The sequence below is a fragment of the Eleutherodactylus coqui genome, chromosome 11 (assembly GCF_035609145.1).
Source record: "Eleutherodactylus coqui strain aEleCoq1 chromosome 11, aEleCoq1.hap1, whole genome shotgun sequence".
Classification (NCBI taxonomy): domain Eukaryota; kingdom Metazoa; phylum Chordata; class Amphibia; order Anura; family Eleutherodactylidae; genus Eleutherodactylus; species Eleutherodactylus coqui.
The window spans coordinates 20,201,082-20,221,723 of NC_089847.1; the positions used below are offsets into that span (position 1 = coordinate 20,201,082).

The 20,642-nt window shown below is 45.2% G+C and overlaps 1 protein-coding gene across 1 annotated transcript in view; it reads right to left on the minus strand.

Moving 5' to 3' along the window:
* PLCG2 (phospholipase C gamma 2) overlaps positions 1-20,642 on the minus strand; it is a 130,084-nt gene that overhangs the window by 35,731 nt on the left and 73,711 nt on the right. Inside the window, exons 15-21 of the mRNA XM_066583776.1 lie at positions 20,245-20,349; positions 17,625-17,714; positions 11,045-11,217; positions 10,292-10,492; positions 7,825-7,944; positions 7,321-7,501; positions 4,999-5,070 (exon numbers count right to left, since the gene is read on the minus strand). Of these exons, the coding sequence (XP_066439873.1) occupies positions 4,999-5,070; positions 7,321-7,501; positions 7,825-7,944; positions 10,292-10,492; positions 11,045-11,217; positions 17,625-17,714; positions 20,245-20,349 (942 nt within the window). The remainder of the gene's footprint in view (positions 1-4,998; positions 5,071-7,320; positions 7,502-7,824; positions 7,945-10,291; positions 10,493-11,044; positions 11,218-17,624; positions 17,715-20,244; positions 20,350-20,642) is intronic.

The following is a 20,642-nucleotide window of genomic DNA, read 5'->3' on the forward strand; positions in this document are numbered from 1 at the left end:
GTTGTACCGCCTCTAGCTTGGATACAAGATGTGATACAGGGCATGGAGGCTCTAGTACCCTGTTGTACCGCCTCTAGCTTGGATACAAGATGTTATACAGGGGGCATGGAGGCTCTAGTACCCTGTTGTACCGCCTCTAGCTTGGATACAAGATGTGATACAGGGCATGGAGGCTCTAGTACCCTGTTGTACTGCCTCTAGCTTGGATACAAGATGTGATACAGGGGGCATGGAGGCTCTAGTACCCTGTTGTACTGCCTCTAGCTTGGATACAAGATGTGATACAGGGCATGGAGGCTCTAGTACCCTGTTGTACCGCCTCTAGCTTGGATACAAGATGTGATACAGGGGGCATGGAGGCTCTAGTACCCTGTTGTACCACCTCTAGCTTGGATACAAGATGTGATATGGGCGGACATGGAGGCTCTAGTACCCTGTCGGACTGCCTCTAGCTTGGATAAAAGATGTGATATGGTGGGGGGGGTCATGGTGGTTCTAGTACCCTGTTGTACTACCTCTAGCTTGGATACAAGATGTTATACAGGGGGCATGGAGGCTCTAGTACCCTGTTGTACCGCCTCTAGCTTGGATACAAGATGTGATACAGGGCATGGAGGCTCTAGTACCCTGTTGTACTGCCTCTAGCTTGGATACAAGATGTGATACAGGGGGCATGGAGGCTCTAGTACCCTGTTGTACTGCCTCTAGCTTGGATACAAGATGTGATACAGGGCATGGAGGCTCTAGTACCCTGTTGTACCGCCTCTAGCTTGGATACAAGATGTGATACAGGGCATGGAGGCTCTAGTACCCTGTTGTACCGCCTCTAGCTTGGATACAAGATGTGATACAGGGGGCATGGAGGCTCTAGTACCCTGTTGTACCACCTCTAGCTTGGATACAAGATGTGATACGGGGGGCATGGAGGCGCTAGTACCTTGTTGTACCACCTCTAGCTTGGATACAAGATGTGATATGGGCGGACATGGAGGCTCTAGTACCCTGTCGGACTGCCTCTAGCTTGGATAAAAGATGTGATATGGTGGGGGGGGGGGGTCATGGTGGTTCTAGTACCCTGTTATACCGCCTCTAGCTCGGATACAAAATGTGATACAGGCTAGCATGGAGGCTCTAGTACCTTATACCACCTCTAGCTTGGATACAAGATGTGATATGGGCGGGCATGGAGGCTCTAGTACCCTGTTGTACCACCTCTAGCTTGGATACAAAATGTGATATGGGCGGGCATGAAGGCTCTAGTACCCTGTTGTACCGCCTCTAGCTTGGATACAAGATGTGATACAGGCAGGCATGGAGGCTCTAGTACCCTGTTGTACAACCTCTAGCTTGGATACAAGATGTGATACAGGCGGCATGGAGGCTCTAGTACCCTGTTGTACCGCCTTTAGCTTGGATACTAGATGGGATATGGGTGGATATGGAGGCTCTAGTACCCTGTCGGACCGCCTCTACCTTGGATACAAGATGTGATACAGGGGGCATGGAGGCTCTAGTACCCTGTTGTACTGCCTCTAGCTTGGATACAAGATGTGATACAGGGCATGGAGGCTCTAGTACCCTGTTGTACCGCCTCTAGCTTGGATACAAGATGTGATACAGGGCATGGAGGCTCTAGTACCCTGTTGTACCGCCTCTAGCTTGGATACAAGATGTGATACAGGGCATGGAGGCTCTAGTACCCTGTTGTACCGCCTCTAGCTTGGATACAAGATGTTATACAGGGGGCATGGAGGCTCTAGTACCCTGTTGTACCGCCTCTAGCTTGGATACAAGATGTGATACAGGGCATGGAGGCTCTAGTACCCTGTTGTACTGCCTCTAGCTTGGATACAAGATGTGATACAGGGGGCATGGAGGCTCTAGTACCCTGTTGTACTGCCTCTAGCTTGGATACAAGATGTGATACAGGGCATGGAGGCTCTAGTACCCTGTTGTACCGCCTCTAGCTTGGATACAAGATGTGATACAGGGCATGGAGGCTCTAGTACCCTGTTGTACCGCCTCTAGCTTGGATACAAGATGTGATACAGGGGGCATGGAGGCTCTAGTACCCTGTTGTACCGCCTCTAGCTTGGATACAAGATGTGATACGGGGGGCATGGAGGCGCTAGTACCTTGTTGTACCACCTCTAGCTTGGATACAAGATGTGATATGGGCGGACATGGAGGCTCTAGTACCCTGTCGGACTGCCTCTAGCTTGGATAAAAGATGTGATATGGTGGGGGGGGTCATGGTGGTTCTAGTACCCTGTTATACCGCCTCTAGCTCGGATACAAAATGTGATACAGGCTAGCATGGAGGCTCTAGTACCTTATACCACCTCTAGCTTGGATACAAGATGTGATATGGGCGGGCATGGAGGCTCTAGTACCCTGTTGTACCACCTCTAGCTTGGATACAAAATGTGATATGGGCGGGCATGAAGGCTCTAGTACCCTGTTGTACCGCCTCTAGCTTGGATACAAGATGTGATACAGGCAGGCATGGAGGCTCTAGTACCCTGTTGTACAACCTCTAGCTTGGATACAAGATGTGATACAGGCGGCATGGAGGCTCTAGTACCCTGTTGTACCGCCTTTAGCTTGGATACTAGATGGGATATGGGTGGATATGGAGGCTCTAGTACCCTGTCGGACCGCCTCTACCTTGGATACAAGATGTGATACGGTGTGGTGGGGGGGGGGGTCATGGTGGTTCTAGTACCCTGTTATACCGCCTCTAGCTCGGATACAAAATGTGATACAGGCTAGCATGGAGGCTCTAGTACCCTGTTGTACAACCTCTAGCTTGGATACAATATGTGATACAGGCGGCATGGAGGCTCTAGTACCTTGTTGTACCACCTCTAGCTTGGATACAAGATGTGATATGGGCGGGCATGGAGGCTCTAGTACCCTGTTGTACCACCTCTAGCTTGGATACAAAATGTGATATGGGCGGGCATGGAGGCTCTAGTACCCTGTTGTACTGCCTCTAGCTTGGATACAAGATGTGATACAGGCAGGCATGGAGGCTCTAGTACCCTGTTGTACAACCTCTAGCTTGGATACAAGATGTGATACAGGCGGCATGGAGGCTCTAGTACCCTGTTGTACCGCCTCTAGCTTGGATACTAGATGGGATATGGGTGGATATGGAGGCTCTAGTACCCTGTCGGACCGCCTCTACCTTGGATACAAGATGTGATACGGTGTGTGTGTGTGTGTGTGTGTGTGGGGGGGGGGGGGGTCATGGTGGTTCTAGTACCCTGTTATACCGCCTCTAGCTCGGATACAATATGTGATACAGGCGGCATGGAGGCTCTAGTACCTTGTTGTACCACCTCTAGCTTGGATACAAGATGTGATATTGGCGGGCATGGAGGCTCTAGTACCCTGTTGTATTGCCTCTAGCTTGGATACAAGATGTGATACGGGGGGCATGGAGGCTCTAGTACCCTGTTGTACCTCCTCTAGCTTGGATACAAGATGTGATACGGACGGGAATGGAGCCTCTCGTACCCTGTCAGACTGCCTCTAGCTTGGATACAAGATGTGATACGGGGCAGATGTCAGGGAAAAGAAGGATCAGGCAATTGAATTTGAACTTGTGGGTCCTTTTGTGCTCGGAGAGATAAGCCACTGCCAGGGGTTTCTGGCAACAGCTTTCTCCCCTCTCTACATTTCAGCACATGTATACTCGGCTACACGTCCTCTTTAATGTCTTTGCACACATGTACTGTTACTATGTAACAGCCCAGACAAAATCTGCCAGACATCTTATTGTGTAGAAAGCAGCAGCATGTCTATTACATCCTTAGGGCTTAGTCAGACGGGCGTTTTTTGCCGCGATTTGCGCATGCGCATGCGTCCGGCGATTTTTTAAAACCATTGCTTCGCAATGGTATCGGACACATGAGCGCTTTTTATGCGCTCGTCCGAAAAATTATAGAACAAAAAATCGCAGATCGCACCTATCTGCGATCTGCGATTCCTGTTCGCTTCTGTATATGCGCTCAATGGGGCCGGCGGCAGCAGCGCCGACCCCATTGAGAACATATAGAAGACAAATCATTCTTCTCTGCCACAGCTGTAACAGCTGTGGCAGAGAAGAACGATGTTTGCCCATTGAATTCAATGGAGCGGCAATACAGCCGCTCCATTGAAAGCAATGGGCTGCCGGCGTGCGCGGGGTTAATTGTCGGGAAGGGGTTAAATATATAAACCCTTCCCTGCAATTAATTCTAAAATGTGTTAAAATAAAAAAAAAATTGTATACTCACCTTTCCGCTGCAGCCGGAGTCCAGCCGCGGCCGCTGTCAGTTCTCCTGAACTGCTTCTCGGCACTATTCAGCCGGCGGGGCTTTAAAATCCCCGCCTGCTGAATGATCTGCTCTGATTGGTCACAGCCTGACCAATCAGAGGCCGGTTTCACTCACACACCCATTCATGAATTCATGAATGGGTGAGTGCCTGCTGCCTCTCAGCGCTGAGCCAATCAGGGGCAGGTCTGACTCACATCCATTCATGAATTCATGAATGGGTGTGAGTGAGGCATGCCTCTGATTGGCTCAGCGCTGAGCCAATCAGGGGGCAGGTCTGACTCACACCCCCTTCACACCCACTGCAGGACGGCTGCCCGGAGCTGCAGGCAGAAGGTGAGAATGCAATTTTTTTTTATTTTAACACATTTTAGGATGGATTGCAGGGAAGGGCTTATTTACCGACAATTCATCCCGGGCTCGCCCGCAGCGCATTGCTTTCAATGGAGACGGCTGTATTGCCGTCTCCATTGAATGCAATGTGCTGGACAGCTCCGGCCCGTTTCTAATGAAACGCGGCTAGGAGCAGATTTTCGGGCGATTTGCGGGCGACTTGCGCGCACCGGTCACGCGATTTGCGGATGCGCATCCGTCATGCGATCCGCAAATCGCGGCAAAAAACGCCCGTCTGACTAAGCCCTTACTGTAGGTGATTGTAATGTTAGTGATGGCTTACCATGGCCGATGCAATCTCATTGGGGTCCACATACATCCTACTAACTGCATAAATGGAGCCCACATCCTTTTCCTAAATTAAAGAAAATATAAAAGTCATAATTCCTCAGAACAGACAGGGTCAGATTGTAAAATATTCTGGATTCTCAAATGGTTATCACATATTCTGTAAACCAACATGAAGAAAGCCCAAACAGCACAAAATATAATACTAAAACATAGCTTCCCAGAGAAATGTCCTAAGAAGGTTGTGTTCACATATATTAGTGCAATGATCTGGCTCAGTCTCCAGTCCCTCTCATGGCCGGCCTAAAGTATGTGCAATCGCCCCGGTTTATAGGGGTATCAGGCGGATGTAGGCTGCTGGCCAGATGATCTTCTTCCTCTATGTGGCAGTGTCTTGTAAAGCTACATGAATCATCCTCCTCCTGGCTCTGCCCTGTCCCCTTTAATATTCCGAGGCGCCAGTGTCAGCTCTTTGGTTTTCCTCTAACACAATCGCTTAATTCTGCTACTGATTGATTCTGGTGCTGTATTTATATTATGAACTTTGTTTGGTTACTGTATTTATATTATAAACTTGGTTCTGGTACTGTATTTATGTTATAAGCTTGATTCTGGTACTGTATGTGCTGAAGTTGGTTCTGGGGCTGTATTTATGTACTGAGCTTGTTTCTGGTACAGTATTTATTCACTGAACTGTTCTGATGTGGGTATGCTGCTATCATACTGCTTTCTGCACACACTGCCTATCAGGGCAATATATACAGTCTTTTTCTTAGGATGTGGGCATCAAAAAGATTCTGGACAAGGTGCCATCGAATCTAAGGCTGACACTGCGTCTCCAGAAAGTTCTTATCTGCTAATTTATCTTTTATGTGGTAAATCAGCTGGTGAGAACATTTTTAGGAAAGGAGAGAGGAGGGCTGGAGTCTGAGCCATAACACTAGCTGACTGATGGATTTGCTAGTGAACAATATACTGCGGTTGCTGTATACCATGATATACAGAAGCTGCAGTATACCTATTTGTAAAAACAGAGTTTTAGCCCAAAACACATGGATTTAGGTAAGAAAAATGTACTCATTGGTTTCAATAGCCTTTAATACTGCTAAGGTGAATCGGTAAGGCTATATTTATATGGGCGATTGTCTTGTATGAGTTTTGTGTGTTGCGAGACACGAAAATATAACCCATTATTTGGAATGGGTCTATTTACATGTCTGATTTCTCTCTCGCAGCCATTCTGTGAGATAGAAAAATTACACCATCCCATTTTTCTACGATTCTGCAGAAAACGCAAACATTATTTCCTATGGCAAGTTAAATAAAGCACATCACAATCACATGTACAGGCGAATTTCGTGCGAGTGCAACGCGATTTTCTAATTTTCCTACTGAAACATGCGATTTTCCTGCACGTGAGAATCAGATGTCCTGTGATGCGTTTTTCTCACCAAACACATTGCCCTCCAGTGAAAGCACAAGCACAATATCAGTCTGAGATTTTTGGACCAATATCACGCTCGCCCATGTAAATACGGCCTAAATATCATATGTATCCACGTTCCAGTCCTTAGGCATTTTTAGGGTGTGCTGCTGGGATGTGTTGTTCTATATGGGCTTCCAGCAGCACAGCTTCACAGGTGAGGGTTAATTGAGCTGGCTGGGTGTGGATTTCTTCAGCCAGCCAATCCCCTTGTCCTGCGGCTTATGTATACCAGCTCCTCTGCTAGAGGATGCTGGGTTTCCCTTCACCCTAGGGTTTTGCTTTCATGTTTGTTCTGTTTTGTGTGTCAACTGTGATGTGTTCATTGGGTCTGTGGAGGTGGCCAAGCAAGGTGCGTGCAAATCCCTTGCGTGTTGATGTGAGCTGCATCCTGTCCTGCTGTGGATCATCTGCCATCTAAGACGAGGTAGGTTCCTAGGTTCCAGCATGGGGCCGTCCCAGTTGGGACGATCACCCCGTATGCAGGCAACATTCATTTGGAACTTGTCTCATTAGAGTAGGGCCCCACAAGACGAGGACCCTTGAAGCAGGCTCTTGGGCTTAAGTATCTTGGCCAAAATACAAACTAACACCTCGTACCATATCTATTTCATGTGTTTATGGGTGCAGGAATGCGAAGTGAGTGTTTTGGGTCGTTTGTCAGTCCTTGTGTTATGTCTGCCCGTGAGTCCAGTCCGCAGTTCACTTTCGCTTGGTGTGTGCATTTGTGTAGTACCTCAGGCTATGCAGCCAGTACATCCCCGTTAGACTTGACGTATAATGAGATTAGCAGGCTGAATGCATGATACATAGGACAGATCAGATAATACATACAGCGTTTAGTCTATCCAGCAGCTCCTCGGTCACCGGGTACCGTAGCTTAATATTTCGGTACAGCGCATGCTTCTCATAATAATTGACCAGTTCCACCAAATTCTCAAAGTAGGCTGACGTTCCGAGAACAAATAGGCGGCCATCTTTTTGGATTCTGCAGTGCTTAATTTTTCCTTCCGCCCTAAAATTAACAAAAAACAAATAAACATTTTATGTATAATGGATGGGGCAGATAATAGGTACGGGCCAACAACCTGGTAACCACAATGTGGCTGCAACCTTGCCCACATGCGGTGGTCAATAGCCATGCAATCCTGCTGGTAATGCCAGCAAGACAGGTTGTAAACCACGATATGTCTGATTTGTGACATTTTCAGGGTGCTTCTTAGCACTACATTGCTAGGAAGGACATGCAAGCCACTTTTGGGGTCCATATTGGTCAACTCTTTTACGGAAGCTGTGGCCTCATTTAAAGGGGCATGTCCTAGTGACGAAGGCACTCACCTAAAAGTAATAGCATAGGAGTTCAATTCTTCTCTCTTCCGTATCAGAAAAGCTCCATCCCGGGGAATTCTCATCAGCATTTCCTCTGCTTCTCCTCGACTAAGGTTATCATAGTACCAGCTATAAGAGGCGAAAACATTCGTTATTTTTCCGAAACGTCACAATTTACTAATGTTGAGTTTATAAAAGTTCCAAAACAATATTGGACGTTTTCTTGCATTTTAGGCTCATGGCTCTAATTAGGACCAGCGTCCAGTAGAAGCACACGAAGTATATGAAGTATTATGGCCCTTAAGTTTGGCTTATACCCCTTTATGCAACAACCTTTTATTACCTTGGTGGGCAAATGAGATCAATAGGGTGGTCTGCTTTGGTCACCCGTTTCCTATAAACCCTATAATGGTGCGTTCACACACAGTTGACTTGCTGCGGATTTTCTGCAGCTGAAAAAAACCCCAGCAAATCTACATCAAACTTCCAGTGTTGGAATAAGGACCGACACTCAATAGGCTCAAAAGTACATACTTTGGCCCCTCTTTCATAACTCATCTTTTGGGCTCATTGAGCCTGGTCTATGTGTTGTTTAACAACAGCTGCAATTCGATCATCCGTTTGGGAGACATGGTCTACAACACTATTTGCCTCTCCCAAACCTCTTTAGTGATATCTAGTAGACCTCGGGGGCTTCTTCCATACAGTAATGCAAAGGGTGAAAATCTAATGTGTGACTGTAGTATAGTGGCCTGGAGGACCCTACAGGGTAGTCAAAAGGTTTACTAAGTCATGGGGACCTTGCTATGAGCCCTTAGGGGGATGTAGGAGGCATCCTTCAGGGGAAAGAACCCTGTTTCTCCCGTCTCAATGGGTTAAAGTTAGGCCGCCTAGCAACCATTCAATTCTGATTGGCTGTCGGCATGTAATTTTCGGATTGGTGGAGTGGGAGGAGTCGTGCAAAGCCCGGGAAAAGCCAGGGTGTGGTAGAGGAAGTGAGTCAGCCGGAAACGGAGAGTAGCCTTGGAAGCCAAGGGTGTGTGTGAGAGGAGCTCGGAAAGTTAGTGTGATGCAGAGAGAAAAGTCGGGAGTCAGAGAAGTACGGGACCCGACAGTGTCTAAGGGGAAGTGGAGTCTATTTCCACCCTACTGTATAGAACCGGACCCGGGACAGACCCCGCAGAAACTGGAAAGAAAGTCCACGTAATCGTGAGTTTTACCAGTCCCTGCGCAGCATTCAGCCAGTGTGCCCTCTGGTAAGCCCACGCTAGTTCCTTCATTCTTCCACAAATAGTCACGCCATGTAACGACCAGATAACTTAGCCTGGCAGTATCATCCACCCAAAGTGTGAGAAAAAGAGTTAAGGAATGCAAAAACTGTTACTTGTCTGTGCAAAGTACTGTTGAAGATTTCTATTGTTCACTGGACATGCTAAGCAAAAACTGTGTGCCTCCGGTTTTACAAAAGCTCTTTGGTCTGCACTAGAGATGAGCGAGCATACTCGCTAAGGGCAATTGCTCGAGCAAGCATTGCCCTTAGCGAGTACCTGCCCGCTCGGGAGCAAAGATTCAGCTGCCGGCGGCGGGCGGGGAGCGGCGGGGGAGAGCGGGGAGGAACGGAGGGAAGATCTCTCTCTCTCTCTCTCCCCCCCGCTCATGGCTGCAACTCACCTGTCACCCGCGCCGGCAGCCGAACCTTTTCTTCCGAGCGGGGAGATACTCGCTGAGGACAATGCTCGCTCGAGTGATTGTCCTTAGCGAGTATGCTCGCTCATCTCTAGTCGGTACTCTTTATTTCTCTGTTATCATCATACTCAGAGCCACTGGCGTCACGTTGAACTATTATCCATTGTTGACATCAGTCATCCTTGTGTAATCCATTGACTGCGCGGCTATCGGCCTACGCAGAGTAGACACAACCATGAGTTAAAATACTGAGTTAAAAAACCCACTTGAGCTACTTCTGCCCAAACTGACATGCTGGGATTTAAACTCTGCACTGCAGTTCAGCTTCCATACTGTTATAATTAGGTTTTTTTCAGTGTAAAGAATAGATTTTGAAAATCTCATCCACATTGCTGCTACTTTACATCCTGCGGATCTTCCATGTTGAAAATCTGCATCAAGTTTGCCTTGCGTGAACATGGCATAAAAGAATATCATGGACATTGAAGGTGGCTGGTACTCCTCATATTAGACAGAGAGAGTGTCTCTTACTCTAGAAGACCACTGCCATCTATACAGATACCCAAACCAGCATTTCACAATCAGTTGTCCCCATTATAACACGCAGCTTCCTGCAATAGGACCCTTCTAGGGGCCACAGGGCCTATCTATTAGAAAGGTGTAATGCAGAAGGAACAACACCATTACAAAATAAAGGGTTCACATTCTTTTAACATTATGAACCAGAGTACGTGGAAGCAGCCATGTCTTGCACTACCCAACTTACCCAACAGGTATAGAGGTTACTTACTTCTTAGATAAATGTGGATTGGGGTTGGGAACGGCATCCGTTAATCTCAGCTCAAATTCGGAGCAGCGCAGCGAGGACTCTTTGTAGTGTTGTATCAGCTCATAAATACTATCAAAGGTTAGGTTGTCGGTCAGGTAATACTTGACGTACTCTCCATCTGTACAGGAGCGGATTAGACAGTGCTGCACGCGGCCCGATCTCCTGAAAAAACAAACTCAAGCACTTAAATTTTTTACAAAATATGGTATATCGGCTGGAAAACTACTGATAACCTCCTGATTAGAGATGAGCGAACGGACTCGTTTAGGGCGATTTCGCAATCGAGCACCGCTTTTTTCGGGTAACTGACTACTCGGACGAAAAGATTCGGGGGGCGCCAGGGGGCGGGGAGTAGCAATGGGGAACAGGGGGGAGCTCTCTCTCTCCCCCCCACTCCCCTCTGCAACCCCCGCTCACCCCCGGCGCCCCCCGAATCTTTTCGCCCAAGTAGTCAGTTACTTGAAAAAAGCTCTGCTCGATTGCAAAATCGCCCTAAACGAGTCCGTTCGCTCATCTCTACTGATTATATTCTGAAATGTAGGTGGATATTGTTGCATTCTGGTGCCGCAGTCAGTGTTAGTTGTTTTTGTCACACTGTGATCCCCCTGAAGTGCAGAGGTCCGGTAGCAGCCAAAACCTCTACAGCTCCAACCTACACAGCAGATTATAGCCATGTGATCTTCTGATATCCTATGTCATTTGTCCAGGTCATACCAGAAAGACAGAGTATAGTTGTCCTGGAAGCGTTCACTTTGTCGCACTAGGAATGTCCCGTCTTTGCCCCCCATCTCAGCACAGTACTCCTGGAGAAGACGCTCCGCTGTGTTTCGCCCTTCACTCATTGACCCGTGGAACCATTTTTCTTGCAAATGCTGATCTTTCATTGACTAGTTAAGAAAAAAATAGAGAGATTTTCATTGTCTAGACAGTATTAGAAAGATGGATAAGACATACATACTGTAGATACATGAGATAGTTATATAGAAATAAATTAAGGGATATATATGATAGATAGATAGATATGACATAGATAGATAAATAGATAGATATGAGATAAGTAAGATATTAAATAGATGGATAGCTAGATAGATATGAGAGATGATAGATATGAGATAGATAAATAAGATGGATGGATAGATCAATAGATAGATAGGCATGAGATAGATAGATAATTAGATAGATATGAGATATAGATATGATAGATAATAGATAAATATGAGATAGATAGATATGAAATAGATAGATAGATATTAGATAGATAGATAGATGGATAGATAGACAGATATGAGATAGATAAATAAGATGGATGGATAGATAAATAGATACACATGAGATAGATAGATATGAGACAGATAGATAAATATGAGATTAGATAGATAAATAGATATAAGATAGATAGATGGATATGAGAGATAGATAGAGAGATAGATACATAGGAGATAGATAGATAGATATGAGATAGATAGATATGAGATAGATGGATAGATAGATAGATATGAGATAGATAAATAGATAGATAGATATGAGATAGATGGATAGATAGATAGGAGATAGATAGATAGATAGATATGAGATAGATAGACAGATAGATATGAGATAGAGAGATAGATAGATAGATAGATAGATAGATAGATAGATAGATAGATAGATAGATAGATAGATAGATAGGAGATAGATAGATAGATAGATATGAGATAGATAGACAGATAGATATGAGATAGAGAGATAGATACATAGGAGATAGATAGATAGATATGAGATAGATAGATATGAGATAGATGGATAGATAGATAGATATGAGATAGATAAATAGATAGATAGATATGAGATAGATGGATAGATAGATAGGAGATAGATAGATAGATAGATAGATAGATCGATAGATATGCGATAGATAGACAGATAGATATGAGATAGATAGATAGATAGATATGAGATAGATAGATATGAGATAGATGGATAGATAGATAGGAGATAGATAGATAGATAGATATGAGATAGATAGACAGATAGATATGAGATAGAGAGATAGATACATAGGAGATAGATAGATAGATATGAGATAGATAGATATGAGATAGATGGATAGATAGATAGATATGAGATAGATAAATAGATAGATAGATATGAGATAGATGGATAGATAGATAGGAGATAGATAGATAGATAGATAGATAGATAGATAGATATGAGATAGATAGACAGATAGATATGAGATAGAGAGATAGATACATAGGAGATAGATAGATAGATATGAGATAGATAGATATGAGATAGATGGATAGATAGATAGATATGAGATAGATAAATAGATAGATATGAGATAGATGGATAGATAGATAGGAGATAGATAGATAGATAGATATGAGATAGATATGCAATAGATAGATAGATAGATATGAGATAGATAGATAGATAGATAGATATGAGATAGATAGATAGATAGATAGATAGATAGATAGATAGATAGATAGATAGATAGATAGATAGATAGATAGGATATAGATAGATGACAGACAGATAGATAGATATGAGATAGATAGATATGATATAGATAAATAGATAGACATGAGATTGATAGATAGATAGATAGATAGATAGATAGATAGATAGATAGATAGATAGATAGATAGATAGATATGAGACAGACAGATAGATAGATAGATAGATGGATAGATTTTTCACTCTTCTGAAAACATAAATGAAGTACTGGCTGAGCCCCGGTAACCCTGACCACAGTTTGCCCCATCCAGCAGATGAGCAGTGGCTGGCCGTTATCCGGTGGCGGCAGCGTCCCGGTGATAATAAAGCAGCGGCTTCTCCTTCGGTTCAGCTTCTGGTTTTATTTTCCATTTTATACTGTACACATTTTGTAAAGAAAAATGAGTATAAAACGCAACTGTCACATCGCTTGTGGTGTTTCTCACACAAACGGCCTCCGAATGCTTATGTCGACTTATTTATAATGTCTGCACAATTCACAGACCGCCACTTGGAGAATAATGCATCTTGCCCACAAATACTGCAGGAGACAGTAAGCGCTGATTAGAGAGAATTACAGGTTTGGACGGGAACAAGAGAAGCATGACACTAAATACATTTCACAGGGAGGTTATCTGCCCGCCGAACACTTTGATACTGTGTAAATATGTCTTTTTACAATCTTCTAAGCGCCGCTGTTTATTTGGCTCATAGCTACATTGTAACTTCAATATCCAACCTAATTTCAGGAACATTTGGTGTCATGGGACTGTAAGGGAATGTAGTCAGTGATACAAGGCCAGCCAAAGCCTCCTGCGTATGAAAGGATGAGAGCGACAATTACTGGAGAGATGAGTGTACAGGAAGCTGTGATACATAGGAGCAGTATACTGTGCATTAGGCCATATGGACGCGGCGCACCTGGATCCGGCTGTGGAATGCTGCATGGAATCCGGCCCTGACCGCGACCAGTGACCCTGCATACCTGCCCTCCTCCTGCTTTCTGTACTGCGGATGGCTCGCGGTCGGACAAGCGCAATACAGAGTTTTTTTAAACTCCTGATTTTCCAGTGGAATCCGCGAAATTGCAGACGGGCTGCGAGTCGGACGGCTTCCTTTGACTTCAATGGAAAATGGAGCATGCTGCGATTTTTCCTCCGCCAACAGAAACCGCAATTGTGCATGACAAAGCACTTTTTCACAGCATGCTATGGAGGGTTATTGCTGCGGAACACGAAGGCGGACACCCGCCCCAGATTTCGCAGGAAAGATCCCCCCGTGTGCATGAGGCTTAAGTCTGCTTTACCAATGGCACATTTCTTCCCTATCGGAGTTATAAGGCACTTCTTCCATAAGGAGGCTATAGAGAACATCTTCCCTACGGGGGCTATAAGGCACGTCTTTCCTACAGCAGCTATAGGGCACTTCTTCCGTATGGTGGATATAGGGCATTTATTACTTATGAGGGCTATAGGACATTTCTTCCCTACGTGGGGCTATAAGGCACTTCTTTCCTAAGGAGGCTATAGAGCACATCTTCCCTACGGGGGCTATAGGGCACTTCTTCCCTATGGGAAATATAGGGCACTTATTACCTATGAGGGCTATAGTGCATTTCTTCTCTACGGTAGCTATAAGGCACATCTTCCCTACGGTAGCTATAAGGCACATCTTTCCTACAGCAGCTATAGGGCACTTCTTCCGTATGGTGGATATAGGGCATTTATTACCTATGAGGGCTATAGTTCATTTCTTCCCTACGGGGGCTATAAGTCACTTCTTTCCTAAGGAGGCTGCAGAGCACATCTTTCCTACGGGGACTATAGGGCACTTCTTCCCTATGGGGAATATAGGGCACTTATTACCTATGAGAGCTATAGTGCATTTCTTCCCTACGGGGGCTATAAGGCACATCTTCCCTACGGGGGCTATAAGGCACATCTTCCCTACGGGGGCTATAGGGCACTTCTTCCCTATGGGGAATATAGGGCGCTTATTACCTATGGGGGCTATAGTGTATTTCTTCCCTACGGGGGCTATAGAGCACATCTTCCCTATGGGGGCTATAGGGCATGTCTTCCCTACAGGGGCTATAAGGCACTTCTTCCATAAGGGGGCTACAGGGCACTTCCTCCAATTGAGTACTGTAGGGCACATTCTCCCCTTATTGGTATATAGTAACAACAAAGGAGAAAAGTTGGCTCCTTAAAAACACTTCTTATTCCTAAAAATCCATAAAACTACAAGTGGTAGGTACCGTGTAACACCATGTCTGTGCTCACCTTACCCCCCCTTAAAGTCCATGACGCATCAATCATTCTACATTTAAATCATATCTGCACATTTCCACAAGCTTAATTTCCCCCTTCGTTAATAAATATACAGCAAACCATTTCTATGATTTCACCCCACTGGTAAGCGAGTTCCCAATGTCCAAACCCAGAATGCCTCTCTGCTGAGGACAAACCTTCCCCAGTCCCTCCTCTTACATCTTCAATCGCAGCGCTCATGTGAAGGAGCAATTAATTCGCGAATAGTGCAGCCTGTGTACATTTTAGTGCAATTAGTGCAAATTATGTTGTAAATCACATGTTTACCGTCACAATTGATGACATCTTTAATAATAAACTGATTTTTCCCTTTCCACTTTTAGCATTTTTTTTGTTTTCTGGGACGAGCGGCACCCAGAATTATTACCGGATGTGACATAACTTGCAATGAAGCTTGTGGAGATGGGCAGCCGTGATGTAAATGTATAATGATCGGTCCGTAATTGCTTTTCAGGGGGAGTACCATGTGAGTTTGTTAGCTGTGATCAAGAAAGAAGTGTCTTTTGAAACACGTCTGATGTAGACACGGTCACTACCGTTTGTCATTTTATGGATTTTTGGGAATAAAAGTGGAAGAAAAGTGTTTTTAACCCCTTAAGGACCATGTGCTATAAATTTACGGCGTTTGGTCCTGAGCTTTAGTCCTGGCCGATAGCAGAAATACAGCGTGGGATTAAAGCTTCGGCTCCAGCAATCAAGCAGGTTGGGTTGTCAGCTGTTAGTCACAGCCGAGGACCTGGAGGAGAAGTGGTTTTAACCGTTTCTGCCTTCTCCTTTCCTGGGTACATGATGCTCAATAAGCACTATGTACTAAAAAGTGAAAGTGGAAGTGTTTCTTGCTCTACGTGACCCGGCGATCACATGACTGCTGAGTCTTTCCTGCAGAGCTGCAGGATCCCAGTAGACCCTGATCAGCTCTGCCAGTGACTACTGTCACTAAAGGGGGATGTTTTCCCCTGTAACTAGGGCTCCTGTGGATGCGGCCTCTATAGTGGGAAAGTGAGTAATAAAACCATTGATTTCAATGAGAGCCGTGCCTGCAATTACAAGCTACGCTTGTGTGAAGGAGCCCTGGGGGTGCTGTATGGAACTTCATCATTGTGGGCTACTAAAGGGCACTAATTATAAAGCACTAGTTTTCGCATGGGTACAGTAGGGCACTTCTTCCGTGCTGATTACTTTAGGGAATATAGTATGTTGGGGTGTGGGAAGGGGTTATTAAATGGCCACTCTGGTGACTTTTTTTTTTACATTCATTATATAGCTAATTCCCCAGTATATATATACATTGGCTAATATTACCTTGGTTAGATATTCCTTTCTGTCTGATACTCCTGGCCTCTTTTTCCTCAGATGGTCATGTGATCTCAATTCTGACCAGCTCAGATATACTGAGGGTGAAGTCACACGAACGTATATCGGCTCGGTTTTCACGCCGAGCCGATATACGTTGTCCTCGTGTGCAGGGGGGGGGAAGGATGGAAGAGCCAAGTGCAGGAACTGAGCTCCTGCCCCCCTCTCTGCCTCCTCTCCGCCCCTCTGCACTATTTGCAATGGGGAGAGGTGGGGCGGGGGCGGGGCTAATTCTCGGAACTTAGCCCCGCCCCACCTCTTCCCATTACAAATAGTGCAGAGGGGCGGAGAGGGGGCCGGGAGCTCAGTTCCTGCTCCTGGCTCTTCCATCCTCCCCCCCCCCCCCCTGCACACGAGGACAACGTATATCGGCTCGGCGTAAAAACCGAGCCGATATACGTTCGTGTGACTTCCCCCTTAGACTGAGAAACTGACTAGAAACTGAACACATAACCCTGTGAGATGCTGTTACATTGATCTATCACAGAAATTGCCTAGAGGGGCACACAGACACTCCTATCACAGTTACTGATGATGATCACACAGCTTCTGTCACACAGTTATAATAGAGGAGATCACTACTCATTCTCCTGACTCTATACTTATGTGTTGTAGCTTACTTTGGTGAATATAGAAGGTAATGCTGATTAACCTCCCCCTAGCAGGCAGAAATGGTTCAGCCTTTAGCTAGTACTGTGCTGATGGATCATGGGATAGATTTGAAAGCGAAAGTAAAACATCTCAAGATGGTGACTGATAAGTATCAGACAGGGGGCTGCACTGCATGCAAGTGGCTGCAATACACAGAGTGTGATAGGCAGTCAGGGAAGGAGGGGGGGCATGGATGGAAAAATGTGTTTTTGCCGGAGTGGCCCTTTAAGTACACTACCCAAATAGAAGGTTTTCACTTTTTTTACTATCCTGTGATAGTTCTTTGATAGGACTTTCAGATCTATTCTTTGATCTGACACGCATTTTGATATTTTATAGGAACGGTCTCCACGAACGGACCAGAAACATCAATATTTCTCATTTTCCGTTGAAAACGTAACCACTAGAAAAAATTCCTGCACAATACAAAGGTTTTTATAATACGTAACAGAATCATAAAAGATGCTAAATAAGCTTACCTTAGGCGCCGCATCGTCTGTACACTGCTCAATCTCATCTCCATAAGACAGTTTATCACCATCAATGGCGCAATAACGGACAGACCATTTCTGTGGAAACAGATACATTGCCAATCAATGTCATTGTGCGTTACTGGCGAGGGGCTGTAACTTGTGCTTCTACGGCTGCGGCAGAACTACAACGTGGTCCGGGGTTTTTGCGACGGTAATATGGAGCTAATGTAAATCTACGTCTCTAGTCACATGGCCGTATTTTTCACAGCCATGGTTTAAAAATGCAGCAAGCGGTACTTTTCTCTGTGTTTGCCTTCACATTTGCATACAGATCAAACAATGATGAAATACTGATGACACGCGGTTGTGATGTCATCTGTAACATGTCTGTATTGTGGATCTATACTGCAGACGTGTCGCAGTAACCTCATTCGAAATTGGCGTTCGCAACAGCAGAGAAGCTATACAGTTCTCACACACCCCGTATCACAGTGCATTGACCCCAGAGGGCCCATTCATCAATACATGATACATAAGTCAGCAACTATTGCCAGGAGTCCCAGCAGTGGGACCCTTGTATTCAGTTTATTGTGGTTTGACCTCCGAAAAACAGAAAGGGTTGGCCAATCCAGACATTTAGGGTAGTCTAAGGCTGGTTTCACACGGGCGACAAAATTGCATGATTTTCTCGCAATGCGACAGTGCTACAAATCACATGTAAGTGAAGCCAATGCTTTCCTATGGGTTCTTTCACATGAGCGATGTTTTGTAGGCTGCTACATTGCGAGAAACAAAAATCGCAGGTTGCTAAATATTGGCGCGATTCGCGAGGTTTTGTAGCCGATGTTTCCCTATGGAGCCTTCCTTTCTGTTGCATTGTATTGTACGAAAAATGTGTTTTTCGTGCGGTGCAACTTTTACGCAAGGAAGTCCTACTGTAAAAGCCCTAAAATAAGCCATAGCCGCATAAAAAAAAATACATCACTTAAGAGGCGCTGTCAGGTCCTCAGCACTTGACCTCGCAGGTCCCCGACACTTGTTTGAAGTCTTCTGTCAGTGCTTCCTAAACTGGAGATTCAAAAACCCCACTTCCAGGGAGCGGTGGCTGTGATTGGCTCTTGAGCGCTGCAGATCAGCCAATTAGAGCCAGCGCTTGATGAACCAATCACAGCCATTCATTGAATGGCTGTGATTGGTTCATCGAGCGCTGGCTCTGATTGGCTGAACCGCGGCGCTCAAAAACCAATGAGAGGCAGCACTTCCTGGGAGGCGAACTTTTTCAAACTCATGACTAGGAATGCTGACAGAAGACTTCAAACAAGTGTCGGAGATGCAGAGGAGATGTGCAACGGACCTGACAGCGCCTCTTAGGTGATGTATTGTTTTGTTGGGTTTTTTTTCATGCAGCTAGGGCTTATTTCCAGGATAGGGCTAATATTTCAAGCCCCCCACCCTCCCCCAAAAATCCAGACAAAAGAGCGCTACAAAATCGCGTGACTTTGTAGCAACACAAAATTGCGATATCACTGCAAGAAAATGCAGCGATATTGCACAGAATACCAATGCGATATCGCTGCAATTTTCTTGTGGCGATATCGCTGTGCCCGTGTGAAAGAGGACTTACATGCTGATTTGGCACAGAATTACTGCCCATTTCACCCTTGGCAAGTCTGCAGCAATTCCGCTACAAAACTGCATGTAAGATTTGTCCGTTGAGGATTTTTCCGACAGTCGTGGGTGCGCCCTTAGCTGATTCGGCGCAGATCTGCACCAAATCTGCAACAAATTCCGCACCAGATCAGCGATGTGCGGACGTACCTTAAAGGCACAATCTGATGGAATCCAACGCTGATGTTGTATAGTGTGGATTCTGCATCTAAAGACCATAGAAGGAATCTGCAGCTGAGTTTCGGATTTCTGCTGCGGCATCACAAATGTTGGCCACAGATCCCCACGCAGATTTAGCCGTTTTCAATGGGCAAATCCTCATGCCCATATGGCCTGACATCCGCATCAACAACGGACGCGCCGCTTCTTTTTTTATTCCATAATACGGATTTCGAATTCGTGGCAGAAAAGTCTGGATCCCTATTCATATGAATGAGGATTTTGGTACAGAATCAACGCCAAGATCGGCCATGTGGACAAACTCTTACTAGCGGGTTGCTATATTGTCAGTTTTATTATATGTCATATTACATAATTCACATCTGCTTTTCGCCTTTCAGTCATAATTCAGTTTGTCTTTTTCATTTTCTGCGCAGAGAAACGGAATTAAAACTAAAATAAGCAGATTTGGTTTTTTCCCCTATTGATTTCAATGGGTTTACAAAAAAACGGGAACCTTTCTGTTTGCTCCCCGTTTTTTAACTGCAGTCTGCAGCATTCTTTTTCTGCAAAAAAACAAAAACAATCTCTAATATAAAACCATAGATGTGCGAACGTCATGTCTGTATCCTCCACCGCTGTCACATCACAAGCCTCTCCTTATGGCATTGGTGGGTCTGATGTCTATTACAGGCGCTGCAGCGCCACCCAGTGACCAGTAGTCTGTTGCCTGACAGTGAATAAAATAAAACTGCACATAAAAGGCGCATAAAGTCATAAAAAGTATAAAGCTGATTACCTGGTCCATTCCATCCCACATGTAGAGTTCCCCCTGAAGCTTCATTTTCTCCTTATGGTCATCTGTGTTGGTGATATAATCTCCTTTTGGTCCCAATTTTTTATGCTAATGGTGAAAAAAATGTTAAATTAGACTCGGGCTTGTTTGTGGATTCATGAATATCATCATTATTCTCCAATTATTCCCCGTCAATATGAAAAAAATGTAGTCCATACAGAAGTTGGAGGGTCTTCTGCTGGGAATGGTGACGACCAATGTGGCTGCCCTTATTGCCTCCGCAGGTGTGCCTAGGTATATAGCAGTATGGGGGCGCTGCTGGTCGTCGCACAGAGGTCGACTCAAGGACTTTTCTATCATCTCTTATTGCAATCAATAGGAGGTTTTTCGGCAGCACCTAC